The 17,420-nt window shown below is 39.6% G+C and overlaps 2 protein-coding genes and 1 non-coding gene across 3 annotated transcripts; 1 reads left to right on the top strand and 2 right to left on the bottom strand.

The window, feature by feature from the left end:
* Window positions 1–1,625: 1,625 nt before the first annotated feature.
* On the bottom strand, window positions 1,626–2,837 carry LOC121775862 (non-specific lipid-transfer protein 3-like). The gene is made up of 2 exons (XM_042172939.1): window positions 2,465–2,837; window positions 1,626–1,792 (listed from the first exon to the last, which is right to left on the bottom strand). Exons 1-2 carry the CDS (start codon window positions 2,793–2,795, stop codon window positions 1,776–1,778), a joined length of 348 nt encoding a protein of 115 aa, XP_042028873.1. The 5' UTR covers window positions 2,796–2,837; the 3' UTR covers window positions 1,626–1,775.
* A 2,094-nt stretch (window positions 2,838–4,931) lies between these two features.
* LOC121776204 lies at window positions 4,932–5,909 on the bottom strand. The gene has a single exon (XM_042173363.1). It carries the CDS (start codon window positions 5,549–5,551, stop codon window positions 4,997–4,999), a length of 555 nt encoding a protein of 184 aa, XP_042029297.1. The 5' UTR covers window positions 5,552–5,909; the 3' UTR covers window positions 4,932–4,996.
* A 3,135-nt stretch (window positions 5,910–9,044) lies between these two features.
* Window positions 9,045–9,116, top strand: TRNAP-AGG. Its single transcript has one exon. It is a non-coding gene; the product is annotated as a tRNA-Pro (tRNA).
* The last annotated feature ends 8,304 nt before the right edge of the window (window positions 9,117–17,420 follow it).

Genomic DNA, 17,420 nt, shown 5'->3' on the forward strand with positions numbered 1-17,420 from the left:
CGCGGACGTCCGGTGCTCTTAAATGAAATGAAAGATGTGTCACATTTACATATGAAAAGTCATGTTGGGGAGCATATTACACGTTGGTGAAGTATAATATTAATTCTCCAACGCATTAAATGGTGTAATATTTTAATAACGTGTGGTTTTGAAAAGAAAACTAAGTAGTTTCAGCAAATATTTTAGTAGCATATTACACGTTGGTGAAGTAGCAGTTGAATGGATGTAACGTGTACACATTATTACACATTTTGGTTAGAAAACCAATACTTCTAATTTTGTGATTAAATATACATTGCTTGTATAATTTTTTTAGAATGATCCATCAATTAAATATAAATCATCTCATAATTAATCGATGCTCATCAAAAAAAGAATAGCTAGCTAGCAAAACTTAAATAAGAGATTAAAAAAATGCACATAATTAATTCAACCGATCACTTGTTTTTATAGTCAATTCTCTTAGTTTTAACAAAAAAAAAAAATTCTTGTGGTATTGAAAGTTCAACTAGAGCAGCACGTGGCTTTCTGGTGCTGCTTTTGGTTGTTAGGCTCCCCGACCTTAATGGTCGTGCCCTGGCCGGTGCCCGAGCTGGCCTCTTGGGCCGCAAGCGCCTTTCAGCTAACGATTTGATAAATATCCAACAAAATGGTTTGAAAGGCCTTCTCAACGTTGTGGGCCTCCAATGCAGAGGTCTCAAGGAAGGAGAGGCCCTCCTTCTCTGCGAAAAGCGGGGCGTTGTTCTCGGGCACGGCTCGCAGGTGGTTGAGGTCTGACTTGTTGCCAGCTAGCATGATCACGATGTTGGAATCCGCGTGATCCCTAAGCTATCGCAGCCACCGCTGCACGTTATCGAAGGACAAACGCTTTGTTAGGTCGTAGACCACAAGCGCCCCGACTGCGCCCCGATAGTAGGCGCTCGTGATTGCGCGGTACCGCTCTTGCCCCGCCGTGTCCCATATTTGCGCCTTCAACGTCTTCCCTTCCATCTATCTGCACCAATTTATTTCTTAATTAATTACTCTAAACTTTTTTACCACTAAAAATACGTTAATTTTGGTTAAAAAATGTGGACGACATATTTTAACCATTTTCTATTAGTTTTACAAGTTCATGCGAAATAGAAAATTATTTTGGGTAATCAATTTTCCTTTCTTTTTTCTCTCCTATTTATTTTAATACAGACGTGATACTAATATTCTCTCATTTTCTCCACACCACACAACATATGATAAATAATTCTCTAGATCACTAAAATATAATTAAATTTTCCTTGCTTTTATTTTTATACATCTCGTTCTCTTATAATATATCTACATCTAGCTAGTGCGTTTTCTTTGTTGAAAAATGTTGGAAACATATTTTTCATAAGACAGATTGTAACTAAAGATAACGCACCCTAATTAAACGACTAAGATCTTATAAATTGGGTCAAAACCAGTAAGATCCCTCATGTACTTGCATGTTTTACACGTTAAATTGTTGTTGGTGTGTATATAGTCGTGCCCACCGTTCTTTGTGCCTTATGCGTGCGTGCACTAGTACATTTGTTGAGTTCATTTGCGTTAAATATTCATAATAGAATAAATAGTTTAATTAGAACATTCGCAGCGGTGGAAGGATGTTTAGTGCACGTGGCAAGCACAAATGACTTATTTATTATATTTAACTTGAAGTAGGAAGCACACACACTTAAGTGATAATAATAATACAATCACAGTAAAATCAACAACACAGCTTCCGCCATTCAACTTCATATCCACACCTTAACGATTCACGGCAACGTATATGCTGCATTAACACAAACAACAAGTGATAAGAGATCCACTGAAAAACGAGATTTACCGACGAAAAATAATGAAGGAAAGAGGACTTATAAATTAAATCTAATTAAACAATATTCGATAAAATATAAAAACCGAAATTTTACTAGTAAGTGGAATAATATTTTATTATTTTTTAGTCTGAAACAAAGTTTACGATATAATTACCGACAAAATCTAACATCCATAAATTTACCGATGATGCCACGTTTGTCGGTAATACCGTAATAGTAGTACTTAATAACTATGCTCCCTTTGTACTATTAGGGCTGTGGCATATTTTTTAGACATAAAGATTAAAGAATAAATATTTACTGAGTTAAGTGTGGTAAGAAAAAATAGTAAAAATAATAAAGTGGGGAAATTGTCCTAACTATATAACAGGATTGTCCAAAAAATACGACTTAGACTATGACATAGGATGGACATAGTATTTTATTTAAAAATTTTAATAAGAAACAATTTTTCCGATGGCCATCCGGCGGTAAATCTTCAAGGGTCGTCACTTCCGTTGAAAATGCCGTCGTATAAATTTACCAACGGATTATCCGTCACTAATTGATGACGGACACGTAAAAACCGTAGTAAATTTTGACATTTTTTTAGAGAGAGAGTTTATGAGGAAATAAAGATGACAAACCTCCACACTTGTAGCCAATTGGCCTATCAGCAAGGTTACAGCGTTTGGGAATTCCAATGGCGATCTCAAGATTGATTCCAGCCATTTTGGCCATGTTAGAGAGCATCACAGCGCAGAGGCATTTGGGGTTCTGTCCCAGCTTCTTCACCTGAGCGCAGCAGCTGCTCGGGACGGCCGCGTTGGCGTCCTGGGCCGCGGACGCGCATGGCCCCAGCTTCATGGCCTCGTTGTCCGGGGTCGATCTCGGGCACTCGCCGGCGCCGTTTGTGGAGATCGAGAGAGAAAGGAGGAGGAGGCCTAGCAAGCACAATGCCTTAGTTGATGCTTCCATGATGAGTGAAGTGATATTTGGTAGTGATGATCAATGAGGCTAAAATGTGATGCTATTTATAGAATTTTTTTTGTGTTGATGACTCAAATTGCATTGGGATTTCAAGTGGATTGAGCACTTATTACACTTCATTCCTTATGTTGTGGAAGCCAATTCCTTATGTTATGTTTTTCTGTTGTTAGTGGTAGTGATGATTGTTATGTTGTTTGGTAAAATAATGAATTTATTATTTTATTTTTTTAAGGAAGGGGTCTCAAAAGAGCTAACCCATTTCTAATCTACAAAATTGTACATTTACGAGCATCTATAACTTTACCAAATTCTTAATGCGTATGATGTAGAAGTAATGTTAGATTCAGGTAGAGTCGGAAGTAGAACAATAATATGATCCTATTGACTGCATATGAAAATTAAAAACTTCCATTAAATTCAATTTTTGAAATTATTGTCGATATGATCGCATGGTATGCTAGATCTGCCACCTTCTGCAACTCTTAGGTGTTGAGATTCACATCATCCCTCATCCATCTCAATTATCATCAACAACCATTGCATTAAATCTATTTTTCGATGCCAACAACAACCTTCTTCATTGTGTCCGATTTTCTATCTCATGAAATTGCACATAAAATAGGCTATAGTCCACCCAATTTCCTTGGTGGTGAAGAACTAGGAGTCCAATAAGTGGAGATATTGCATCATTTAGAATGAATATTTCACCCCCCACTACCGGCAAATTAATTATGCTCCCACCGTCCCAATATGAGTTTTCTTGATTATTTTATTATTTTAAAACCTTAAAAACTCAACACTATAATATAAACCACTCCATTCACTATTTCACCAAACTAACGCCACATAATCAATGTAATTAATGTCAAATTCCGCAGAATTTCATTTTCAAATCAACTCCAAGTCATTCATACACGAATACTTTATATTATACTACCGGCCCCAAATATTTTCTCACTTTGATCTGGCACGAGTTTTAAGAAATGTATTGAAAAGTGAGTTGAAAAAGTCAGTGGATTGTGAGTCCTACTTTTAAATGTTAATTTTATAATAAAATTTGAGTATGAATGAGTTAGTGGAATATGAGATTCATTATAAAGAAGACTAAAGTCCCAAAATAGTCCTTAACATATTGCGTTTTTTTTGGTCCAAAACATTATCTTTTGAATTATTCGGTCCCTCACATTTGGTCCATTTTGGAAGGTTCCGTCAAATTTTTGACGGTTTTAATTACCGGATCACAAATACGTCACTAACTGGGAGAAACTGATTTGTCACTAATTGGGAGAAACCAATGTGTAAGAAGTCGTTGGTACTGAAACCGGAGCACCTATCAAGCTTCAAAACCTCGAGGACAGCGGCGGCGGGTGAGGAGGCGAGCAGTTTGAGATCGGAATCGGAGACAATCATGCGCCGGAAGTGAAGCGCCTTCATCGTGGAGAAAGATCTGGCGACCTCGTGGACCCAGGGGGCAGCGTAGCCGCCCCAGTCCTCGCCGATGAGGTTGAACATGGCGGCGCGGGGCTTGCCCTTGATTTTGAGTGATTCAAGGTGAGGGAAACGGCGGGAGAGGCGGTGTAGCAGAGGGAGATGGTGGCGTGCTTGCGGGTGATGGGGTCGATCTGGTACCAGCACTTGCAGACGAGGGAGAGCGTGTGGCGGTGGAGCGCGTAGGGGATGACGCAGTCCCAAACGGTGTCGTCTGGTCCGGCGGCGGCGGAGAAGCTAGGGATTCTTCGTGGCGTGGTGGAATTGGTCATTTTGAGAGAGGAAATTGGATGAGAGATTGAGACTCAGAGACGGGTGGGTTGAAGCGAAAGGAGGAAAGGGAAAGTGATGCTTTTGTTTTGTGACCAAAATTTTTGATTACAATGGTTTTAATTAGTGACGGATCAGTGGCTCCCAGTTAGTGACGGATTTGTGACCCGATAATTAAAATCGTAAAAAATTTGACGAAACCGTCCAAAATGGACCAAATGTGATCTGATTTCAAATGTGAGGGACCGAATAATTCAAAAGATAATGTTTTGGACCAAACTTTGGGACGGACGATAAAAAGTGAAATGGGACAAACTTTGGGACGGACGAAAATGAAAAAAATGGGACAAACTTAGTAATTAAATGTCACAATTATTAAAAATTAAAATAATAAATTATTCCATTACCAAAAAAACGACAAATTAAAAATCTCAACGGGTAAAAGCATAGAACACGAAACAGACATAGATCAGCAGACCCGCCGGCACGAACGTCACGAGCGGCACCACCGCGGCGTAGGCGTGTCCGCCGCCGCCGTCGCCGCATCCGAGGACCCCGAGCTTGATCTGCACCACGTTGACCAGCGCCAGCATCAGGAAGACCGACCCGGCGACCGACCCGACAGCGGAGACGACGTACCCGACCCGGAGCGCGGTCTTGTTGACCCGGGCGAGATCGAAGTCCCAGAAATGGCGGTGCTCGTCGTTGTGGCGGTGGTGGGGCCCGGGGCGGACGAGGCGGGTGGCCTGCTTGAGGCCGAGCGCGACGAGGCTGGAGAAGAGGAAGCAGCTGAAGGAGTAGACGTGGAAGGCCACCAGATCCTCGGCGATCTTCGGGCTGGCGTAGCAGCCCGCTGCCGGGTCGATGAGGCTGTTGCTCGGGTCGGTCGGGTTCCAGGCCAGCCCGATGAAGACCGCGAGGGTGAAGAGGGAGTTGACGTTCACGATGCCGTCCAGGGCCGAGATGTGGATGCTGGTGGCCGACATTTTGCCGGCGGAGATTGGGATTTTGGATGGTTTTTTACTGTGTGTTTTTGTGGCGGAGATGAGGCGGATTTGGGGGTTAAAAAAAGTAAAAGATGAGTGAGGCTTTTGATTTTAGTTTTCCGACAAGGAGATGCGGGATGGTGGGGCCCACAGTGTGGGGAAAGGGAAATAGACTGATCTGGATGGGTGTTTAAGTGGGCTTTGGGCTTTGGGCTTTGGGCTTCATCGTTCAAATTTGTTAGCCCATAATATTGGGGCTTTGTTTTTGGATCAGAAGTTTGGAAGTATTTTAGATTAAAAATCCAATTGAATCAAATCCAAGGGGCCTGCAAATCGGCATATAGAATCGTTATTGGATCCGTCGATTGATATTCTTGTTTAACAACCAAAAGTAATAAAAATGCAATTGAAGTAGATAATACGTTTCTTTTTAAGTAATTAGTTGGAGTTTCAGTTATCATAATTATAGAGTAATTGTGAACATCGACATACATATGAAATTAAAGAGGGGCTTGGACCGAGGTTTATATATTATGTGTGAGCGGTAATGATCATTAGACTTCTATATATTAGAGCATCCGCAGCGGTGAGATTTATCCGTCCGTCCATCCGTGCCAGCGGCAAGGACACCCCTGTCCTCCGCTGCACTTTTGCCGCTGGCACGACGCTGGTCTTAGCTAAGAGTACGGTCGTGCCAGCGAGCAGGGCGACATGACGTGTTTCTATTGGTCGTTGGCATTTTATTTTTCTTTTTACTTTTTTTTTAAATCAAAAATAATACCAAAAATAAAAATATTTATATTTTCGGATTTGAAAAAATATAGCCGTTTTATTACCGTTTTTTGAATTTTTTTAAATTTAAAAAAAAATAATCCCAAAATCATCAATAAATACACACATTCATCATCCATTTGGACGAAATTCGGCCACTTATGAATTTAATTATGTAATTTTTAATTTTTATGATTTAAATTATTTAATTTTTAGTTTTATGAAATTTTTAATTTTTAGAATTTTAATTATGTAATTTTTATTTTTTAGTAATTAGTAATAGTATTTTGGGTATTTTTAATGCATTTTAATATTGTGGAAATGTTTTTATTTAAATTGAATAATAGAATGTTGGGACCCTTAAGCATGTCCTTGCGGAAGTGCACGAATGTAGGTGTTGTGCTCTTGCCTAAGAGCATGGAGTAAAAATAGGTTCGGAATCACATCCGTGCTCGTTGGCAAGAGCACGGATGTGGATGCTCTTAGAGAATCCATCATGTACTTGAGTTTGCTCTGACATTATATTAAAATAAATTACTCGCACAATAAAAAAGACTTAATAAAAGAATAGGATAATCAAATTATAGAGTTGTGATCATATGATAATCCCTAAATCTCGTAATAACCCTATAACCAAATCTGGACCGCACATATTTCTAATCTTGTGGCTGAGATTCAAAGTTAGATTTACTTCATAAAAAAAAGGCGGAGGGGTAAATATGTCATTTCCCTCATTTAATTTCTGAATTTCGCCAAATATCACGTAAAATGATAAAATGATATATGTTAGGTTTATTGCATAGAATGATAGTCTTGCCGGATAGAATGATACTCAACTTCATAAAAAAAGGCGGAGGGGTAAATATGTCATTTCGCTCATTTAATTTCTGAATTTCACCAAATATCACGTAAAATGATAAAATGATATATGTTAGGTTTATTGCATAGAATGATAGTTTTGCCGGATAGAATGATACTCTAAGTTGATAAAATGATACTCTTGATTGATAAAATGATACTCTGAATTTCGCCAAATATCACGTAAAATGATAAAATGACAGGTTTATTGCATAGAATGATAGTTTTGCCGGATAGAATGATACTCTGAGTTGATAAAATGATACTTTTGACTGACTGATAAAATTATAAAATGTTATATGTTAGGTTTATTGCATAGAATTATAGTTTTTCCGGATAGAATGATACTCTGAGTTGATAAAATGATACTTTTAGCTTATAAATGTTAGGTTTACTGCATAAAATGATAGTTTTGCCGGATAGAATGATACTTTCAGCCGATAGAATGATAGTTTTGGCGGGTAGAATGATACTTTCAGCCGATAGAATGATAGGTATTTTTGGTGTATAAAATAACATTTTTGTTTAATAAAATGATACTTTTACCTGATAAAATGATAATCTAAGCGGATAAAATGACAGAAACCTTATAAAAATTATATTCTGAGTTGATAAAATGATACGTTTACTGCTTTGTAGGTTTGTATATTATGTATTGTGCCGATTATGTTAGGTTTATTGCATAGAATGATAGTTTTGCCGGATAGAATGATACTCTTGATTGATAAAATGATACTTTGAATTTCGCCAAATATCACGTAAAATGATAAAATGATAGGTTTATTGGATAGAATGATAGTTTTGCCGGATAGAATAATACTATGAGTTGATAAAATGATACTCTTGACTGATAAAATCTAAGTGACTGATTCAGAGTATCATTCTATCTGCTGTGAGTATCATTTTATCAGTCAAGAGTATCATTTTATCAACTCATAGTATCATTCTATCCGGCAAAACTATCATTCTATCCAATAAACCTATCATTTTATCATTTTATCATTTTACGTGATATTTGGCGAAATTCAGAGTATCATTTTATCAACTCATAGTATCATTTTATCAACTCAGAGTATCATTCTATCCGGCAAAACTATCATTCTATGCAATAAACCTATCATTTTATCATTGTATCATTTTACGTGATATTTAGCGAAATTCAGAAATTAAATGAGCGAAATGACAGTTTTACCCCTCCGCCTTTTTTTATGAAGTAAATCTAAGTTTGAATCTCAACCGCGTGATTTTGAAAATGTGCGGTCCAGATTTAGTTATAGGGTTATTACGATATTTAGAGGTTATTAATATAACGCACCCCTACAAATTATATACTCATGGAAGAGACATCATCGCTAAAAATCAATATGACAACAGAAACAAGGATTTTAACATTTTTCAAAATAAATATTTATTTCTACCTCCTAATGTGGAATCTTTATTCATCTTCTTTGAAGAAGGAAAGCTAGAAATTTTTATGCTGAAGTAAGATATTGAAATGATAAAGATAAACAGATAAACAGAGAGTTGTTTATATAGCCCCTGTTCGGTTGCAACCTGGAGAAGGATAGATATAATATACTTTCCTTTAGTAAGATGCCCGCACAAAGCCTGAATAACTAATGCAATTTGACTATTTTAATTAGACTATTCATCTTACCTTACCCCCTCCAACTAAATCAATCTTAGATAAAGCCCATTCTAGCCTTACCCCCTCCAACTATATCAATCCTAGATAAAGTCCATTCTATCAAAAAAACACTTCTATGTTGTATCCTATATAGTTATCTTATCCACCATTATTTTATATGGTTAACCGAACGGGCATATAGAGTATATATCTAAATAAATTCGCACTGTTCATCAAGGGCATTTGGTCTAGTGGTATGATTCTCGCTTAGGGTGCGAGAGGTCCCGAGTTCAATTCTCGGAATGCCCCTTTCAAAAAACATTTTTAATCTGTTTATTAATCATTTTTTATATGGTTTCAACAAATTAATAAACCTTACTAATCCAATAGTATATGCCAACCATTTCACCAGTCCAACGGAGACGGCCTACACATTTCATGAGAGGAAAGAGGAAGAGTTATACAAAGATTAATTAGACCATCCACTACGGGTCTCGCCGGCGTCTCGCGTCCCGTCCCGGAGAGACGGGACCCCGGCGCGACGCGTTGCAGCTCGCCGTCTCGTCCCGGGCCGCATCCCGTCGAGCCAAGAGACGAGTTGTCTCGCCACGCGCCTAGGCGACGTGGCGCGACCCGGCGTCGTGCGTGACGCCCACTCGCCGGCCCGCGAGTGGGTGTCGTCACGTGCTGACGCAATAAATATTTTTTTTTGAAAAAAAATCGAATTTTAAAAAAAATAAAAGAAAAATAAAAGAAAAAAAATTTCTGACGGTAATAATACCGTTTTTTGTTTTTTTTTTATTTTTAATTAATATTTTTACTCTATAAATACTCCTAAACTCATCCTCATTTCACACACAACTACACATCTATTCTTCCTATCATCTAAATTTTATCTCAAATTTTCATATAACAACTCAAGATGTCCGGCGACGGCAACTACGGCGGTTCCGGCTCCGGCGGGTGGGATCTCAACGCGTTCGGCGATTGGGAGACCATGATCAACACATTGGGCGGTTCCGGTTCGTCAACGCCGGGGACCCAGGGTTCGGCGACGCCGGGGGGGTACCAACCACCCAATTTTGACCATGATGCACATGTCCGTCCCTCCGCCCCGCGGTATTCGCAGGGATTATCCCAGATCCGTGAGGATTTTCCCGTTGATCCCACGCCGGGAGTAGGCCGAGGCGGTGTACAACCCCAGGCGGGCGAGGACGAGGAGGAAGAGGAAGAGGATCTAGGCCGGCATCCGTACAACAACCTCGAAACGCTGGCGGTGTACAACGCCTAGATCACTGTCTCGTACGATCCCATCGTCGGGAATCAACAATCCCGGAAGTGTTTCTGGGAAAAGGTCTGCGAGGTCTACCACCAGATAAAGCCGAAAGGCTCCCGCAAACGTAAATTTAAAATGCTCCGCTCTCACTTTGACCGAGTCGACCGACAGGTCAAAAAATTCTGCGGCATCTACTCGGCCGAAGAGGAGCGCTACCAAAGCGGCCCCACGGCAACCGACATTTTGACGTCCGCTTTGCGTGCCTACTACCAGGACGACGTCATCAACTCATATTTGTTGATGTTTGGCAGGCCGTCAAGGACGAGGAACGGTGGGTCGGCGGTTTCCGCTCCAGCTCGGGCTCAACCTCGAAGTGCACGAAGCATACGGCGAGTGGCCAATACTCGTCTGGTGGTGACACCGCTGAGGGCATCAGCCAACATGAGGCTGAATCCCAGGAGTTTGCGGGTACGGTCGGCGATGCTGGAGGATCTGCGAGTGGGCGCCGTCGGTCGCAAGGGACGAAGGCGGCGAAAGCGGCCAGAGCAAGGAAATTTTATAGGGTTTGCCTTGTAAATTCCTAAACTTGCATCAAATTATGGTTTTACCTAACAACATAAATTCGAACTATTGATTAGTTTTTACTTTTTAATTAAACTTTTGATTCGTTCTGATTTTGCCACCGATTTCGACAATGACATGCGACGACTTACTTACATAAAACTATCAGACATCAATCGAAACGAAATCACATTTTTAAGAAGGGAAACATCATCATATGATGCCAAATTAAATAATTCTATTTGCTGAATAATTATGATTTATATAAAGTCAGATGAGCGCCAAAATCATAATTGATTGCAAAATCAGAACAAATCAATGTGTGATAGTTTACATGCAAATATCCCAAGCTCATAATGTATGTTTCCATAATTTGATACAAGGTGTATCTATATGTTGTGGTGCTAATGTCAAATCATAAAATTCACATTAAACTAAGTCAAATTTATATTTGAGTTAAGTTATATTTATATTTCTACACTGAAACCTCGATGATAACTTGGGTGTAAAAAGTGCAATTTGAAATGGAGCAGTTATCAATCAAAATTATTAATCATAATGCTAACTCATGTATCATATCTAACCCCTCTCACCAACAAATAAAGTAAAAAGGCAGGTCTATCCTAGTAAAAATAATAAAGCTAGTTAATGGCATGATTTTTAATTATGTGATTCAAATTAGGGACTTAGTTTCGATACCTAATAGAACATTGCAACCCATTTTTCCAAAACAAAAATTGTGATATTTGATCATGTTCTCCGAATTCAATGAAGATAACGATGGTTTAATATATCCTATGTTGTATTCCAATGATTGTGAATAACTTTTTATTAGGGTTCACAAGAAAATGTTATATTAAGAAATGCTACCTCCGTCCCGCGTTAAGTGTCGCATTTACTTTTCTATCCTCGTTTTGTAAAAATGATACTCCCTCCGTTCCATAGTAATGGAGGCGTTTGTTCTCGGCACGGAAATTAAGAAAAATTGTGTTAGGTGAGTTAAGTAAATGGAGAATAAAGTGGGAAATGAAAAAGGTAGAGATGAAGAGAGAAAAAGGTAAGAGAGAGTAAAGTAGGTGTGGAAAAATGTGTTGACTTTTACTAAAAAGGGAAATGACTCTATTACTATGGAACGTATCAAAATGACAAAATGACTCTATTACTATGGAACGGAGGGAGTAATAAATAGTTAAAGTCTAGAAATAGTAAAGTACTCCCTCCGCCCCCAAAAAATATGAACTTTGGGGACGGCACGAGTTTTAATGTAAAATTGGTAAAGTAAGAGAGATATAGAGAGAGAAAGTAATTAAAGTATTGTTAATGGAGAATGAGTCACATCTTATTAGAGAGAAAATACTTTCCAAAATTAAAAAATACATATTTTTGTGAGACGGACTAAAAAGGAAGGAGTACATATTTTTATGGGACAGAGGAAGTAAGAAAAAGAATAATGCTTCGAGAACTCTTCTCTACTTTATTCTCTCTAAGATTTTACTATTTTTTATTATAATTATTTATTTCAAAATGAGCACAGAAAAGTAAATACGACGGTTAATGCGGAACTAGCACTTAATTGTTGTTAGCGTTGACAGTATATACAGTGCGGCAGTGTTTGCTGACAATGGATGTCGGACAACGACTTACAAATCTTACATTTACGTCCTTGAAAATATTAACCTTAATTTACAATCTAGAAAAATTCCTACTCCTACATTTTTCTGATGTAATCCTAATCAATAGATATAATTACCCTAATCTCAGTGTTATGCCAAAGGATCTAATTTTACTTGATAGTCAGCACAAATGCTATGACCGTCACTTCAATCTAAAAAAATGGGAAGAAGCAGATAAAAACGAGACTCTTTTAACTTTTTAATTTTAATTTGTGAAATTTTTAGTTATATCTCTAATTTATATTTACAATAAGCTTTATTTTCTTTCAATCTTTATTTGTATATATTGATTCAGCCCTCTCCATTATCAATTGTACTAGTGAAATACAAATCCGCGTAAAGTAGAAAAATTAAAATAACCAAAGGGGGGACATACTTCAATTAATTACATCATAATAATGGTATTTCATTCATTAATCTCTAACTAATAAATTATTCTGTGAAAATAAATACAGCACAAAGAAGTCCGAGAATCGTCCCTAGCGTGCCACGTGGAGAAGCTAGCCGGACATATGTCTCGAAGCCAATATTGACAGCCACTCTTTAGTTGCATGCCCCTAAAAAAATTCTCACTCATAATAATATATAAATTATATATTTTTTATTTTCATTGAATAAATAAAACAACATTTCCCAAATTTCCGTATATTACTAAAGTGTAACATCTTATAAGAAAGGATATTATTAGTTTTATTGTAAATTTTAAAAAAACTAATGAAATTCTGCATATCAATTTTTGAAACCTTCGCATAAATTATCAAATTATTAATTTATTTAAATTTTATAGCTAAATTTATTTGTTTTAATTTTGCAACTTGTTAAAAGGGTCGATGAAGTGGCTGTATTTTCATTGATATTCAAAACTGTACATTAAGCTCTATTATATAGAGACTACCGAGAATTATACAAGGTAAACCTAGATTCTATATTGATTACAATTGATTCCATATCTTCTATACTTGGCAAGATATAATCACTCCAATCTCCCTGATATTACGTGATTTTCTTCCAACACTGCCCCTCAAGTTAAGTAACGGGATTGCCGATACTTAACTTGCATAATACCTCTTGAAAGAATTTTGAGTTCACTGCCTTGGTCAAGATATCAGCCAGCTGGTCTTCGGACTTGACATAAGGCATCTCCACAATCTTCGCCTCAATGTTCTCCTTTATGAAGTGTCTGTCAACTTCTACATGCTTCGTCCGGTCATGTTGGACTGGATTCTCCGATATGCTAATTGCTGCTTTGTTATCACAGAACAACTTGCACGTCTTAAATGAATAAAGGTCTAGCTCCTTCATAAGCCTCCTTAGCCAAAGTAGTTCAGTCACCCCACTTTTAATGCCTCGAAATTCTGCCTCTGCACTTGACAGGGACACTACCTTTTGTTTCTTACTTCTCCATGTCACGAGGTTACCCCCTACAAAGGTGAAGTATCTTGCAGTGGACTTCCTATCGTTCGGGTTTCCTGCCCAATCCGCATCTGTGAACCCGTGTATCTCCAAGTGTCCATGCCTTTCAAACATCATACCATGTTCTGCCGTTCCCTTCAAATATCGGACAATTCGCAAGGCTGCCTCCCAGTGTTCTTCCTGCGGTGCATGCATAAACTGACTCACTATTCCCACAGCGTAAGCAATATCTGGTCTGGTGTGGGATAAGTAAATCAATTTCCCAACCAATCTCTGGTATCTTCCTCTGTCTGTCTGTTTCGCTCCTTCCTTCATTTGCAGTCCATGATTTTGGACCATTGGGGTATCTGCTGGTTTGCAATCAAGCATCCCAATTTCAGCTAATAAATCCAGTATATACTTCCTCTGATTTATGAAGATTCCCTTCTTAGACCTCAATACCTCTATGCCCAAGAAGTACTTGAGAGGTCCCAAATCTTTCATCTCGAACTCGTTAAACAAGTTCTTCCTCAATTGAGCAATCTCCTCCTCATCATCTCCAGTAATGATCATGTCATCCACATATATAATTAGGCATGTAATTTTGCCATTCCTCTTCTTGATGAACAGTGTATGATCAGAGTTGCTTTGTTTGTACTCGTACTTCTTCATGACCTCCGTGAATCTCCCGAACCAGGCTCGCGGGGATTGCTTCAGCCCGTACAATGTCTTCTTCAGTTGACATACCCCCCCTTCTTGAAAGTCGTCGGTGAACCCAGGTGGGGGTTCCATGAAGATAGGTTTCGGTAACTCTCCGTGTAGGAAGGCATTAGTCACATCAAACTGATGTAGTGACCAATCCTTGTTGGCAGCAATTGAGAATAATACTCTGACAGTGTTGATCTTTGCCACGGGTGAGAAGGTCTCATCATAATCTACTCCATAGGTCTGGGTGTACCCTTTCGCCACGAGTCTCGCCTTATATCTCTCTATGGTGCCATCTGGCCTCCGCTTCTGGCAGCTTGCCTTTCATCCATGTACTATTCCTCATAAGTGCCTTCATTTCTGTGAACATAGCATCTCTCCAATGTTTGTGTTTCATTGCTTCCGTTGCTGACTGCGGAATCTCCTCTTCTTCATATAGTGCAGCTTCGAATGCCCGTGCCATTTTGGTCAGATTTCCTTGCACAAAGTTTGCTACCCCATAACGGCTTTTCTTTCCAATCTTCTCAGGAGAGTATCGTTTTGGTGGAACTCCTCTCGTACTCCGAAATGGGAGGACATATCTCCCAGTATCACCATCAATTGCATCATCTTCTTCCGGAGATTCTGTATCAGGGTCAGTAGAAACTGTATTTTCACTGGGACTCGGTTCAGGAATTACCTCGGATATCGTTTGAGGATGATCGTTGGGTCGTGGGTGAGAGGACTCTGGCGAGACCTGCTCGGCGGCAGTGACAACAGGTGGTTCTGTTAGATCCTCATTCGAAGAATTTGGAAGTGGCACAACCCAACTTAGGTAGTCCTCAGATTTACCTGGATCACTCTCCCCCTGACTACTAAGGTGGGTGTGGTAAAAGAATTCTGTCTCTAAGAAGTTACAGTTCATGGTGGTGACGACTTTTTTTGTGGTTGGATCAAAGCATCTATATCCCTTCTGGTTTAACCCATACCCAACGAAGACACATTTGTTTGCACATGGGGAAAGTTTCGTTCTCTCGTGTTTTGGGATATGTACATAAACGGTGCAGCCAAAAACTTTGGGTTGAAGGTTCAGGTGTTGGGGTATTTTGGTTTGTTTGGATAGGATGTCAAGAGGGGTTTTTTTGTTTAAGATTTTTGTGGGGAGTCGGTTCATGAGATAGACGGATGTGGCTATGGCTTCCGGCCAGAAATGTTTGGGAACTTTGGACTCAATCATTATGGCTCGGGTTATTTCTAGGATTGTCCTGTTTTTCCTCTCTGCTACCCCATTTTGTTCGGGTGTGTAAGCACAAGATGTTTGGTGAATCATTCCTTTTTCTCTACAAAATTGGGTCATAGCACTGTTTACAAATCCCCTCCCATTATCCGAACGAAGGGTTTTTATGGTAGTTTGGAACTGGGTTTGGATCATTTGGTAGAACAGGGTAAATTTATCAACCACCTCAGACTTATTTTTTAAGAAATAAATCCATGTCATTCTAGTACAATCATCCACAAATATAACATAATATCGAAAACCACTCCCTCCCACAATCGGTGCGGGACCCCACACATCAGCATGTACTAGAGAAAATATGGCATTCATTCGAGTGTTTGTAAGTTTAAATGATTGTCTGTGGCTCTTGGCCAAAAAACAAGTCTCACACAAAAAATCGGAAGGAATGGAAAGTTTTGGAAAAAGAAGTTTAAAGTAACCAGGAGATGGGTGTCCTAGTCTTCGGTGCCACAACCAAATTTCTTGTTTCGTGGATCCGTGAGCCAGCATCGCACTGCCATGTTGAGCTATCTCGTCCACATAGTAGAGTCCTTGCTTCTCAGTGCCACGCCCAAGAATCCTCCTCGTCCGAATATCCTGTAATATACAAAAATCGGGGTGCATTAGAAGAGTACAGTTTAACTCTTTCGTCACATGACTTATAGACATCAATCTTTGAGATAAAACTGGGACATATAAGCAATTTCTGAGCCGTAAAGTAGGAGAAATTTCAATAGTTCCCGATCCCTCAACAGTCATCAATTCCCCACTTGCAGTCTTAATGTAGGTCTTATTCACTTCATTCAAGTCAACAAAATCATCTCTGTTTGGGGTCATAGTATCAGTCGCCCCGCAATCAAAAATCCAACCCTTAGTTGTGTCGGTCCTATTATGAACAATATATGCAGCGGAAATTTTTTCAAGAGGCGCAAACGGATTTTCAGATATAAAATTGCACACATAAGGGTCTGTAAGGGATTTATGGTTTCTGTTGGGGTCAATTCCTAATTTATAGCAGTCTGGGGGGTGGTTCTTAAAGGTATGGGGTATCTTCTGCAAATACTTAAAAGTTTGGGTGGCAATTGAGATGAACATAAAGTGTTAAGGTTTGGTATAACAATACCAAACCCGTTACCTCCTTCGGCGCAGCCCTTCACTCCGTCTTCCATCCCTGTGCGTCCGGCGAAATTGCCTGTTCCTCGCACGCTGCCGCCGCCGGATGGAGTCTCCTGGTACACCAGCGGGCCCTGTCCGACCGTTCCCCCATGGTTTTCAGTAGCAATTTGTCGCGGCTGCCCTTCATCGTTTCTTCCCACCGCCACCGCCATTTTCGCCTGATATTGAGCAGGCCTCGGCTTCTGCCTTTCTTCCCACCACTCCGGATATCCCAATCTTTTGAAGCACGTTTCGTATGTGTGCTTCTGTTTTCCGCAGTGGGAGCACCACAACTTCGATGTATCTTGGCGATTCCCCGGTCGGCCGGTAGCTGCGAGGCGCGGCGTTCCGCTCCGATGCATCGGACGTTGATTCTGGGCTGCGAATCCACTCCCGATCTCCCCAGATGATGAGTCGCCGGTTTTCCCGCCGCTGGCTTCCATGGTGGTCGGAGACGATGTCGGTGGCATGATTCGACGTCGAGCCGCCTCCGTCTTCATCCAACCATAGGCAGCCTCGACTGATGGGTAGGGATCCTCTTTGAGGATATCCCGTTTGATCGAATCATACTCCGAATTCAATCCTGCCAGAAATTT

Source organism: Salvia splendens, chromosome 18 (assembly GCF_004379255.2).
Source record: "Salvia splendens isolate huo1 chromosome 18, SspV2, whole genome shotgun sequence".
Taxonomy (NCBI): Eukaryota; Viridiplantae; Streptophyta; class Magnoliopsida; order Lamiales; family Lamiaceae; genus Salvia; species Salvia splendens.